The 13,722-nt window shown below is 44.1% G+C and overlaps 1 protein-coding gene across 2 annotated transcripts in view; it reads right to left on the bottom strand.

Annotated features, from left to right (window-relative positions):
* Window positions 1-13,722, bottom strand: part of MED13L (mediator complex subunit 13L) — a 173,908-nt gene that overhangs the window by 48,387 nt on the left and 111,799 nt on the right. For both annotated transcript variants that reach the window (XM_081841684.1, XM_081841683.1), the window contains exons 6-10: window positions 12,064-12,255; window positions 11,502-11,690; window positions 6,556-6,718; window positions 4,585-4,689; window positions 2,755-3,480 (exon numbers count right to left, since the gene is read on the bottom strand). In XM_081841684.1, coding sequence (XP_081697810.1) covers window positions 2,755-3,480; window positions 4,585-4,689; window positions 6,556-6,718; window positions 11,502-11,690; window positions 12,064-12,255 — 1,375 coding nt within the window. The remainder of the gene's footprint in view (window positions 1-2,754; window positions 3,481-4,584; window positions 4,690-6,555; window positions 6,719-11,501; window positions 11,691-12,063; window positions 12,256-13,722) is intronic.

Below are 13,722 nucleotides of genomic sequence, written 5' to 3'. Positions count from 1 at the left end.
GAGTTTCTGCAATAAACTGCTCTTCTGGGGGATGGATGGAGGGGGGGTATGTTTGTGTTCCAATAGGATCAAACATGGAGCAAACAACAAAATTGGCTTCTATGTGGCTACATGTCCAGATAATGACAGGGAATCATTTGGAACAAGAGACCATGGTTAACGGAAATAATCAAATTATTATTATTGTTATTGTTATTAGCTTTATCTTGCCCACTGCAATCCAAAACAACAACAGATGGACAAAAAAAACCCCACATAGATACATTAAAACCAAGAGGAACATCCCACCCACTTCTAAAGGGTCACAGAGAGTTAAAGGCTAAAGGCCTGTTTATAAAGTCTTTGCCTGCCACCAAGCTAATAGTATTAGGATACCAGATTACTGCTTTCCAGAGCAGCTCACCACATGCAGAGTCCCAAAGAAGATTCTGAAAGGACTCACAATGTAACAGAGCCTAGTAAATAGTGTTGATTCACTCAGAAAGGAATCCAGTAAGTCCACAGCAGCTTCTCATACTGAAGATTACAGTGAAATATTCAAGACAGGAAAAACTAATCACACCACTCTCTATTGTAGGCCCCTGTCAAGTTCTTTATCACCTTGACACTCAGCTCACCATCTTCCACTTATGGCACTCCCACCTCCTTGGAGACTTCAGAATTCACATAGATACCCTATATTCTCCTTAAGAGTCCATCACCTCTGTTGAATTGACTCTCTACTAGCAGCTATGACTGCTGTGAACTGCTCTGTCTTGGACCATTCTGCTGTGGAATTAGATGACTTGTTTTACAATTACTGTCTCTTTCAACAATGAGTGCACCTTACCTCCATTGGCCCCCACTTCTCCCCTTAGATCAAGTGGTCACTACTCCAGAGCCTATGAAAATCTACCCAACCAGAAAAATGACAAGAGGATTCACATTGCTTGCTTTCTAGATTTGCTATTGAAGCATTTGTTGCTTCCTCATATAATCACTTCTTATCCTTAGCGATACCAATTTAAAGCAATTTTCTTCAGAATCCACATAATCATCTTTAATCCCAGGTTTACAGCTATTTCATTTGGCCTAACATCTACAGGGCTGCATCAGTGTGGTACTCAAGAGAACCCTTTCCCATCTTCCCCAGGTTTAAAGAACACTGTTCAATGGAGGGTTTGTAGCTCTGCAAGGGGCATCAGGGTCTCCTAACAACACTCAGTATCCTTAACAAATTATGGTTCCTGAGATTCTTTGGGGGGAAACATGTTGGGCTTTTAATAAATTGTTAGTGGCACTCCTGAGAATTCTTCTCACTTGCTTTTGCTATATTCAGGAGCAGACAAAAGTCTCCTGTAACATCTAAAGGTAAAGCACCCCTGGATGGTTAAGTCCAGTCGAATTTGACTATGGGGTGAGGTGCTCATCTCGCTTTTCAGACCGAGAGAGCAGGCGTTTGTCTGCAGACAGCTTTTCTGGGTTATGTGGCCAGCATGACTAAACCATTTCTGGCACACAGGACACCGGGATGAGTGCCATAGCACACAGTTTACCTTCCCGCCAAGCAGTACCTATTTATGTACTTGCGCTGGTATGCTTTCGAAGTGCTAGGTTGGCAAGACCTCGGATAAAGCAACAGGAACTCAACCCGTTGTCCAGATTTGAACTGCTGACCTTACGAGGCCCAAGAAGCTCAGTGGTTTAGACCACAGTGCCACCCAAGTCCCTGTCTAGTTTCACCTTTAGCCACAAACCACTGGTACCAGACCTTCTGACTTTGAATATCCGTTGGTATCGTCCCAGATTTGTTTCAGGCAGTCACAATACATCACCAAAGAGGTAAAGTCTCACAGTTCTTACAGGGGTCAACAATATGGTCCTCCTTGAACATTCAGCAAAAATTTTCTTATTTGCAACAGAATTACTTTGACTACACTGGACAACTTTTGAACCCAGTCACTGAAGCAGCAATCACAGTGGGAGGTATGCTGTGACTCTATACACAAAGGCACGGAAACCAATAGAAAGACAATGATATACAAATCTCACAAGTTATCCACAATAAAAGCAACTATGTCTGCTTGAAAATTGCTCTTCCCATTATTGATCACACCCTCCCAAAACCTTGCAGGGGGGGAGGAGAAACAAACCTCCACTCAGCCTTCCCCCACCACCCAAAGCTAATGATTTCAACTGTTTCACAAATATATATATATGAATATGGCACACTTTAAAAGTAGTGATCCATGTGTAAACATTTGGTCTAACGCAAACATGGGAGCGCTCTTGTGGTATTTTACTTCTGCATAAAAATTATACAGCTCAACCAGCACATACTGCAATTCCACAACAGGAGTGGTGCCATATAAAAGCCTGTCAATGAACTTTAAAAAGTGCCTATCAAGTTTCTTCTAAAGTTATAAGCAGAAGGCATTTCCTCTCTAAAACTATGACATGGCATTTCCTATTGGCCTTTAGAGGGAGACATTAATGCACTGTACAATATAAAACTATTGCCTGCCGCTTGTTCAGCCCAGAACAGAACAGGAAACAATTTTTTCACATTTTTTTTCAAGCTGTGCTTTTACTCTCCATTTTGTCTGAAAACCTAAGACCCCAAAGCTCATGTACTCATGGCTTGGGTCTTTTTCTGTACTACATGCATGCATCATTAGCCAAGACATATAGAAGGACCACTAGCCACCAACACCCGGAGCAACCTCAAATGGCAACACCTGGGACAGACACTAAGTCTTCCGGGAGTGTCCTTACCTTTTTAGTGCAGTGCTCTCAGGGGCAACATCCATTTTGGTGTCGTATCTCTCACACTGGAGTTCTGGCGGGCTGAAGTCTGGATCCCCAGTTGAAGGAAGAACATATCCCTGCCATTTATTTGATGACTCTTGGTTATGTATAACCCCACAATATAAAGCTGTCTCGCTGACTTCTGCCATCAGAGGAAGCCTCTGGCCCAAGAGGACTGTCCTTTCCTCTGCGCTGGCCATAGGCTGGAGCTCTAATCCATTGCTGTAGAGGGCTGGATTTACAGGAACTGATGGAGGGTCCAAACTGTCTGCTTCCTGCCCCCTTGGCTGGGGGCTAAGTGTGGGAGGCAGAGGGGATGTTGGGGAATGGGGGGAATCCATAGGATTCAAATTCGTTTGTTTGCTTGGGTGCCTGGGTGGAAGAGTGAGCTGCTTTTCATATTTCCTGTTGCTAGGGGCTTCCAAAGAGGGCTCCATCCCCGCCAAGGCTAGCTTTTGTCCCGAAGGGTCCTGCTCCATACACAGCTCTTCAGTGACAGACGGACGATGGTGAAATGGCAGCAGCGATCTTTTTTGGAGTTTTTCCGACTTCTCCTGCCTCTCTGTGGTTTTGTGCTTAGAGGCAGGAGGTGGCAAGGCAGAAGAGGATGAGGATCCTGCGCCAAACCCTGGTTGTGATATCGTTGGTGGACGACTGGAACCCACAGCACAGCGCTGCTTGAGAAGCTTATGCCTGGAAGAGAAACAGCAAGAAGAATTTACCAAGTGGACTGTAAAGAAGAGTAAAGAGGGTGAAGTGTTAAGTTTGTATGCTGATGCATCTAGATTTCTCCTCCATCTCATTTGTAAGTGGCTTTGCAACAGTAGCAAGTTATTTTGGTGATTCATCTGTTTCGAACCTGTCACTACCTTGACTTTCACATGAACTCCCCTGACAGCTAGATAAAACCAGTCGTCATGAAATACTCAAATCATGTGTAAAGCATTTTCTGGATAATCCTATGTATTTCTTCTGGAGAGGGACAAAAATATATATTCACTTGCTTGTTTCCTCATCTCCTTAGAATGAAGACTTCTTCTACACAGTCATTCATCATGGAGACTCAAGATCGGCCCTCCACACCAAGCCAAATTGTCATCAATTTTACAGGTAGTGAAAGGGGTGGCTGTCTCTAGAGAGGGTGAGAAACCTCACATGATGGCAAGTTCATGCAAAACTCCAACTATGTGCTGTGAGGCAGCAGGACTGTGGCCATCTGTCCCGCCTACCAAGCATACTTTGCTGCAACCTCTGCCCTGCCATATGTTTAAGTCATAATGTTGACCAATATGTCTAACCTACAGAGGCATGGACCTAAGAAGCCCCATCATTGGCGCATTAAGCAAACTGACTCAATGTAGCTGCTTTTATGACAGATTATAAGGCACTAGAGAGAACAACCAACTTTTGTAATAGACCAACAGTTTGAAGGGGTAGGTACACACTCTGATGATAAAGATTGGTATGACTGACCAGGAAGAAAGCAGCTCAGGCATCATACAATAAAGAGTTAATAAGTCTCATCCTTTAAAACCTGGTGCTACAACGTAAGATTTGACCCTGGCCTTAGGGAGCCAAAACAGGAATGCCTTGCCAAATGTCAGCTCTGGATACAGGCACTTAGCAGACTGAATGGCTTTTGGGGTGATCCCACAACTTTGTTAAGCAGAAGCTAAGCATGTGCTTGTCTGGCACAACCTTTAAACAGAGAGCCCCCCCCCCCACCACACACACAAACAGGTATTCATGACAGAAACCACCCCAATCATCTTGAGAATTATTCTCTTCTGCACTGACCTGGAGCAAGAACAGCACACTCTTTGGACTGGATCAACAAAATCCCAAGTAACACAGCTTCTGGGGGCCTCTTCCTCCACGTTAGTAGCAGTAATTTGACTCCTCCTGATACACAAAGAAATAATTATTTAAAAATAAGTCAGCAGTCACCACGGTAGCAGAATTCAATTTGTGATCTTATAAGCTACAGAAAAAGAATGCTGTGATCATTAGAGAATCTTGCAGCAACTACAACCGGGCACAAATCCTGGGCCCTTTGTTGTTCATCATCTTTATAAACAATTTGGATGAAGGCACTGAGGGGATGCTCATCAAATTTGCAGATAACACCAAACTGGGAGGGGTGGTCAAGATGACCTTAACAGATTGGAGACCTGGGCCCCAACTAACAAAATGAATTTCAACAGGGACAAATGTAAGGTTCTGCACTCAGGCGGGGGCAGAGCACCCAGCACAGGTGAGGGGGCAGCCACGATGGCACCCCACCGGGATTGCGCTGCCTGGGGCAGTGCACTCCCCCCACACTCCTCTTCCTCCGCCAGTGTCTGCATTTGGCAGGAAGAACCAGATGCACAAATGTAAAATGGGGGACATCTGATTTACTAGCAGTACATGTGAAAAGGATGAGTCAACAGTGTGATGCAGCAGCAAAAAAAGCTAATGCTATTCTAGGCTACATCAATAGAAGTATAGTTTCCAGATCAAGGGAAGTAATAGTACCACTATATTCTGCCTTGGTCAGACCACACCTGGAATACTGTGTCCAATTCTGGACACCACAATTTAAAAAGGACACTGACAAGCCAGAATGTGTGAAGAGGTGGGAGACCAAAATGGAAATCAAGGCTTATGAGGAAGAGTTGAGGGAACTGGGTATGTTTAGCCTGGAAATGTGGAGACTGAGAGAAGAGATGATAGCCATTTTCAAATATTGAAAGGGCTGTCACATGAAAGATGGAACAAGCTTGTTTTCTCCTGCTCCAGAAGCTAGGACTCAAACCAAACATATATGTCAAAACAACCAAAGTGGGAAGTACAGAAATTAAAACTAGGAATCCAAATCCTTTAGAAATATGTAGTGAAAACCTTAAAGGACTAAGTGTTGAAAGCAACCATACACAGATACCTTTAAGTGTCAAGTAGCAGCTTTCTCTCAGAAGACACCCAGCAGTGGTTGTGACAAGCCTCCACTGGCCCATTTTCTGAACTACACAATTAATAACCTTAACTCTGGGTTGTAACATGAAGCTGCCAAAGTAGTACAGAGCTCCATCCTTCATTCTACAAAGTCAATCAGTAATTGGATGCCTTATTTAAGATTAATAAATTATTAAATGGAAATAAATTAAAAGCAAGCCCCCTATAATTATTATTGCACCTTAATAAAGCACACATCCCCATTTTTCATATATATATATATATATATATATATATGGCTGAGGCAAGAGCTCTTCCTTAGGGTAGAGGACCATACATAGTTCACTGACAGAATATGTCCTCTGCATGCAGAAGGACGCAGATTCAATCTCCCACACTTCCAGATAGGGATGTTCTTAAATTTTGTTTCACTCACAGTTCTTTTGTAGTACCCTAGGTTTCAACTCAGGGTTAAAGCCACAGTTTATGATGCCATGTTCTTTACACATGACACAACATGAGGAATCTCCTGAACCTTCAAGGGAAGAGAGCTGTGCAATCCCTGAGCTTATCTAACTAAAACCTAGACAGACTTTCTTCCTACACTCTGTGCAAGCCCTCCACCAGCACAGGTTATTTTGACTCAGCTCCGCTACTGAGCCAGCCACTAACCTTCACAACAACAAGACAGACAATGCTTCTACATGGCATATTAAAATGCAAATGAGGAGAATGTCATCTATGGGAGGGAAAAAACACCACCCTGATAACTGTTAGAACTGGATGCCAACTGCAAGTCGAAACAGAGGAAAACACGTGTGATTATTATCTTACTTGGACTGTGTCCTGTTGAGGATACATTCCTTCCAAACGCGGCGGACCATACGATTCTGGAATTTTGGAGGAATCTTCCCTGATTTCTTTGGACTTTGCACAGTGACCATACCGTCTGGTGCTGATGAATGGCTGACTGTGCTTGGAATGCCTCCACTTTCACCTGCAAGATAAACAACAACAACATAGGATACAGTCATACCTCATGTTGCATTTGGTTCATGTTGCGTCTTTTCGGCTTGCGAACACAGCAAACCCAGAAGTGTATACTTCCAGTTTTGCCGTGCATGCATACGTGCGCAAAAGCGCTTTTTGCACTCCACGCTTGCGCAGAAGCGCCGCTCTAGTTGCGGACTTTTCAGGGTGTGAACAGCACCACTGTATAGCAAAAGGTACTAGAGTTAATTCCTGGAAATGATGTTCTTTGGGGGCCAAAAAATGTAGGATTAGAGTGAAAATTCAAGCCAGATCAGATATAACTTCATTGGCTTCATAAACCATAAATGAGTCAGGCTCACATACACTTTGCTCCAACTTCTTCAACTCATAACACCAGCTCTGGCATGGAGATCTTGGTTTGTTTGGACCAGAGTTCCCCGTCGTGCCTAATATGGTGAATTCTGGCTTAACCAAACAAGAATATCCATGTTAAAGTCAGTCCATTGGGGGGGGGAGGATATGGGTCAAATATTATGTCCAAAACCAGCCTTTCATTTGGGTGACATCTTAAACCTTACATTTATTACCAGCTGCCACATTTATTATCAGACTATGGATTGGTTTGGACACCAACACCAAACTATGATTTAGTGTTACATGAAAAGGCCTCAGAGCTCCTATAACTGCTTTGTGAACTCCAGTTCCTTAATGCAGTTCCTTTTTTAGTGGCAGAGCTTGCTGTTACACTTGAAGTGGGGAAACTATGATATGTTTGCAACCCAGAATTTGGAATCATGTTTGATTGCTTTTCCAGCTGCAAAACAAGGAAGCCAGAGAGGGCATAAAGGGAGGAAGAAACGTGGAAATCCAAGGCTTGCTCATATAATGGCAAAACACAGTTTGATCTTTAATCTGAATCAAGTTCATTTTGAAATTACTGTAGAGGTTGAGCTGATGTCATGCACAGTCATTCGGGACTGGCAATGTGTCCTCCCCCCCACGCCCCCGCCAAGGCAGTAAAACTGCTTATGAATGGCACCAGCAACGGCTTCTGTTCTTTGTTATGAATGATATCTTTAGACCAATTGGATGAGCGGCAGCACTCTAAGCATGAACTGGAACAGCAGAGGGAGCTTTGAGCTTGCTTAGCCTTCCTAACTGCATGTCACACACTATGTGCTTGAACTGAAAAAGGAGGTAATAGTACAAATCCTCAACAAGGTCAAACATGTTTACAGAACTCCTTGTTCTTATGTCTGGCATGGCCAGAAAAAGCCTTATGAATAAAACACTGAAAGCAGCCAAAGCACTGCTACATCAGAAGGCGAAAAGGCAACCACGCCTGCCCCTGCTGTAAAAGGACGTCTGTGCCAGGGTTTTGTGTTTGCTGTTCTTTCCAGCGGCTACAAGTGTTTGCAAACCAGGTTGTACAATGGCATCCTGCTCTCTCACTTGGTTCTTACTACACTGCTGTCAGCAGCCAGGGTCTCTCAAGGGACAGTTCCCCATCCCAAGTCTACGTTTCTGATCTGCAACTGCTGGCTGACATGTGAAGAAAGCAACTGTGTGCAGTTGTGATGCTTTCAATAATGCCACAGTGATGCAACCCTTCACAGGATCCAAGTCCTGGGGGGTGGCATGCAAACACTATCCTGCACAAGAATGAAGAAACAGGCACCAGCTAGCAACACATTTCTGGGATTTTCATAGACCTGATGCGCTGCATTCATTGACTACCACATTCACAAAGACATCAGTAGGAGTGTGCCTAGAAATTTAGACAAATCCTAAGACGTGAGCCAAATTGAGTTTGATTCTGAAAACTCTCTCCAAACACAGACACAGACACAGACACAGACACACAGACACACACACACACACACACACACACACACAGAGAGAGAGAGAGAGAGAGAGAGAGAGAGGCACACACAGAGACACACACACACAGGGAGAGAGAGAGAGAGAGAGAGAGAGAGAGAGAGAGAGAGAGAGAGAGAGACACCTCTGAAGAAATTCTGACAATGAAGGGGGAAAAACAGTGCAGACCGTGTGTCTGCCAGAAATGAAACTTTTCTCCTCAAGCTTCCCATATAAGGAAAACACCAAGGTGGGGAGAGGGAGAGCTCTTTTTTGACTGACAGGTCTAGCTTCCAATAAGAAGAAATGATTTTACCAAAGATCTTCAACCACAGTGCTTTGGAGACGGGATGCTTTCCTCTATTCATTGCTCTCTGCTCATTCTGTCTCTTCTGAGCAGTAACAACTACAGCAAGGTGGTCCAACATGCAGCCTGTGAGCCACATGTGGCCCTCAAGGCCTGTTAGGTGGCGCCTGGAAGAGCAAGGAATGGAAGTGGCTCCTGATGCAGCAGCGATGGCAGTGTGACCCGGCTTCAGGAAGGAGGCATGAGGGTTATGGCATGGTCCTAGAATCCTTCCACCTCCTTTCCCAGCTTTCGGGGAGGTGGACTAGATGACTCTCATGGTCCCTTTCATCTCTACAATTCTATGCTTCTATGCTCCACGACATAAGAAGAGCCTGTGGGATCAGCCCAATGTCCAATCTAGTCCAGTATCCTGTTCTCAATGGGAAACCTGCAAGCCAGGATTTGAGCACTCTTCTCTCCTGTGGTTTCACCCTGACTTTGCTTACTAAATATATTAAATCTCTTGTGTATTTAACGATATATATTTAATTAAATACATTGTGTTTATTTTAAAAAATATTGAATATATTGCAAACACTTTAATTTACAATGTGGAAATTTCGTTCAGCATATGGCCCATGGGCTCTGTTTCAAAATGCTCTTGCCGCTCACTTGGCGTGAGAGGTTGGACCACCCTGATCTAAAAAGTTCTTTGTGGTGGAGTTGAAGCTTTTTGCTTATATTCTAAAATCAGTTTCTTTCTCTTGTTTTCTTGTATCTACCTCTCATTCCTTCTCAAAAGTCCTATCCATTCAGCCCTTTTGATTTATTCTTGGTGCTGTTTGTTTGACTGAGTCTTTCCTAAGGGTTGGCATTTGTCTGTTATCCCTATCGCTTCCCCCAAGTCCTATATATATACTAGCTATATCATGAGGCATGTACAGGGTGGTGGTAAGCCATATGCTGCCACCCCCACCCCACCCCCAGAGACAGAAGCGTTGGCAGTTATAGTCCAACACCATCCATAATATAATTAATTGCTAAAGTTGTTCGTTCTTAAAGCCTTCTCACATAGCTTTTTCAGCAAGAAGAGTAATACTCGTTATAATTAATTGCATCAACACAAAGCAGATCTGCCTACAGTGTATGCCCAATACTAGAAGCAGCTTATGTCCTTGAACATTGGCAGCCATGCAGGAAAGGAAATTATTACAACCGGATATACCTGTGTAGTGCTGAAGGACATGCCTTGCCTTTACCCAAAGTAAGTTAAGTACTTTCATTGATTTAAAAGAGACACGCCATTTTAACAACCATCAAGGAACAGCAGAGGATATTAGATTGAGGTTTCACTAACACATAAAGACAACATTTTTATGACTCTGACTGGAACTCTTTCTGTTTCCTGAAAGCTGCAGAGCTCAGATTTTATAGCGCTCCTCAAAATTTTGCTCCATCACTATGCATTAAGAAGCATGTGTTTTGAAAATATTAATTTTACTGAAGGTGGTAGTAACAGACCTATGTATTCAAATGCAAGTCAGTGCCAAACTCTGATTAGGGGAGGGGAGGAAACTTAAAATAGATACAGGGACAAGGTGCTGAATTCTTCTACTGCTTGCTACATTTGACTTGCACCTTGTCCACCTAAGCAATTTCCCCTTACACTTAATCAAGCCTTTGCTCCATCTAGCTTCACATTATCTACATGGACAGGCCCAGTTCTCCAGAGTTTCAGATGAGGGTCTTTTCTATCACAACCTGGAGATGCCAGGGGCTGACACCAGAACCTTTTGCATGCAAAGTATGTTCTCTACCACTGAGCTATGGTTTTCCCCAGTGCTGGGAGTGCAGTGGTGTTGATGGTGTTAGAAAACCTCCTCCCACCCCAGTCCCAATGATAGCCCCCCACCAAAGTCTGCTATTCACACTATAAGTGATGTTTCTGTTCACTGGTGGTCCCAAACTTGGTTGGCGTCTCTACAGCTGTTTAAAATTAAAAATGAGATGTGCTCATTGCAACTATTGTTGATGTGCCGCATCTAGTTTGCCCCAAGGGCTAGAAGAAAGTCCCACCAGGGGAAATACAGATAGCAGGAGGGGATGAACACAAAACATAGCAGACAGAGGAAAGATCCAACAAGCTCTCCCTCCACTTTTTATATGAACTGAGCATGAGCTGTCTCAGGGAAAGAACTATGTGGTAGGAGCTGGGCTGTTCTCCTGGCCAGGCCACTGCCTCCTGCTATGCTCCTGAAAGTGACTTGGCCAGGACAGGGAGAGAGAGTTTCCAAGGAGGGCAAGACAGCCAGAACCAGCACTGACATTGGCAAGGAAGCAGGGTACCTCTATCCAGCACCCTCCTACGAGGAATCCAGCTGCCATCTAGTCAAGGTATACAAGAGAAGAACTGTGTGGCAGGTGTTGCCCTGCTGTCCTGGTCTGGGCCCTGTCACCTGCTATGAATCCTGGATCTGATGTGAGCAGGAAGAATACTTCTGAGTACAGCCTGGTCTTTATTAAGGTGAAGACTGCAAGAACGATCACTGACATTGGCAAGGAGCTTCTGTTCTTCTTCTAGACAGGCAGAATACACATAAAGGTTTTAAAAGAACTGTAAGGTGGCTTCCTTGCTTACCTATGACGGTCTGCTCTGGAGAGGTGGGTGGTGTGAGTAACATTCCACAACTGCTGGGATCTTTCACGTTGCCAGCTCCCTGCTGTGTCATGCTGTTGTGGGCTCCTAGCGTGGAAGTGTTCTGTGACACAGGAATATCATTTTGCGAGATAAGAACGAAAGCTGAAGGATATACCATTCGGACGCCACCTGTTAAGGCAGGAGTGAAGCGACAAGAGTAGGCTATGAATGCTTTTAAACATTTCCGATTTAGCGAAATTGTTTCTGCTTCGATACACAAATTTTAACTACACAGCCAAAATCCATTATTCATAAACATCATCTTTTTGAAACGGTCACGTTTGTAACTAATAGGCAGCACGGATCAATAGTCTGAGATCATTGTGAGCTAGAAGACAAAGCAGCTACCAAATCTTAAGACAAAGTAGTATCTCCAAAATTCTTTAGTATTAACAGATCCACAGTAAAGACTGCTACATATTGAACAGGGCTGCGTTTTTTAACTTTTTGAATGGCGGTTGCAGGAGGGGAAAAGCTATATGAGCAAAATATTGAACCTTACCAACTATGACTTCTACTGCCACCGGAAAATCGTCATCATATCCCAGTTCTTCCTCTTTCAAATTCTCTTTCTTCTTCAACACCATTGGGTAAAAATACTGCCACTCCTCAATTAGCTTCCGGGTTGCTGGGTCTGACATCTTGTATGCTTGGCCCGTTAATGTACCACTTAAGCCATAAGGGCTTATCAGCACTGATAAAACAAGGGGGGAAAGAAAACAAAAAGATAGTTCAGCATACAGCCTCACCTCAGGCCCCAGCAAACATTGCAATAGCCTAAACAAATTTACTCTGAAGTCAGCCCCACTATTCCATGGGGCTTACTTTCCAGGAACTGTGAACTGCCCTGGGATCTATGGATGAAGGGTGGTATAACAACAACAACAACAACAACAACAACAACACCACCACCATATTTTTCACCCCTTAGGGCGCACCGCCCCATAAGACACACCTAGTTTTTTTGGCGGGGAAATAAAGAAAAAAAATTGTATTTCCCCCCCAGGCGCGGGGCTGGCACGGGGGAAGCCCAAGCTTCCCCCAACCCCAGCACCCAGAACAGCCTGCTATCCGCAAGCCTAGGGAGCCCAGCGGGAATTCGTGCCGGTGTCCCCTGGCTTGCGGAAAGCTGTGCGAAGCCCAGACGCGCTCTTCAGCGTGCCCCAGGCTTCAGAATGCAGGCAGCTCTGCGCAACCCTTGGGAGCCCAGCGCGACTGCAGGCAGCTCTGTGCAACCCTTGGGAGACAGGTGTGAAGTCGCACCGGTCTCCCAAGGGTTCTGCAGAGCTTCCTGAAGCCTGGAGAGCGAGAGGGATCGGTGCGCACCGACCCCTCTCGCTCTCCAGGCTTCAGCGAAAGCCTGCATTCGCCCCATAGGACGCACACACATTTCCCCTTCATTTTTGGAGGGGAAAAAGTGCGTCCTATAGGGCAAAAAATACAGTAATAATAATAATACAATCAAAATGTTGCCCTAATAAGTAGCTTCCTACTATACACAGCTCATAAACACACACACAAATTAGAAGTATTTTGGCTGGGGGATTGTGGGGAAGAAGCATGTTTTAATTCTGGCCAAATGTATATATATTGTTGTCAATTCAATTTAAAATTGGCTCCTAAACCTTGCAAACCTGGCCAAAGAATGTTCTGTTAAGGACCTCAAAGTACTCTGTGCAGCATTGAGACTCTCAGAGCATGTTGTCCTCACAGCTGTGGAAAGCAGAGAGATTTAAAAATGTGATAGTAAAGAAAACGCAGCTCAAATTAATTAAGTGTTTTCCTCCTCAAGTGTCATTATTTAAGATCATTTGATGTTTTTAAGGCCACTGAGTTTAAGGATTTAAATCTGGGGATAACTCTGGAGTAAGAAGATTATAGAGTAAGGACGATCCGTCCTCCAGCTGTAGCTTGGCAACTAGCCTTTCATGCAAATCACATGCTAATTAATTAATTGCATGCTAATTGGATGTCTCCTCCCTCATTTCCTGGCCTGTCCACTTCTACAGCCTTCATTCTTCATCCCTGATCTCTTTTATTCATTCTAGAATGCCCCCATTTTTAGAACATCTCCATATCCCAGTTCTCTTGCTGAGGCTTCCTTTATAAGTTTAATTTGTTTATTTAGTTACATTAACATCTGACCTCTGTGCTGCCATGG

The sequence above is a fragment of the Podarcis erhardii genome (assembly GCF_964252035.2).
Source record: "Podarcis erhardii genome assembly, chromosome: 15".
Taxonomy (NCBI): Eukaryota; Metazoa; Chordata; class Lepidosauria; order Squamata; family Lacertidae; genus Podarcis; species Podarcis erhardii.
This window is presented reverse-complemented; position numbering and strand designations above follow the sequence as displayed.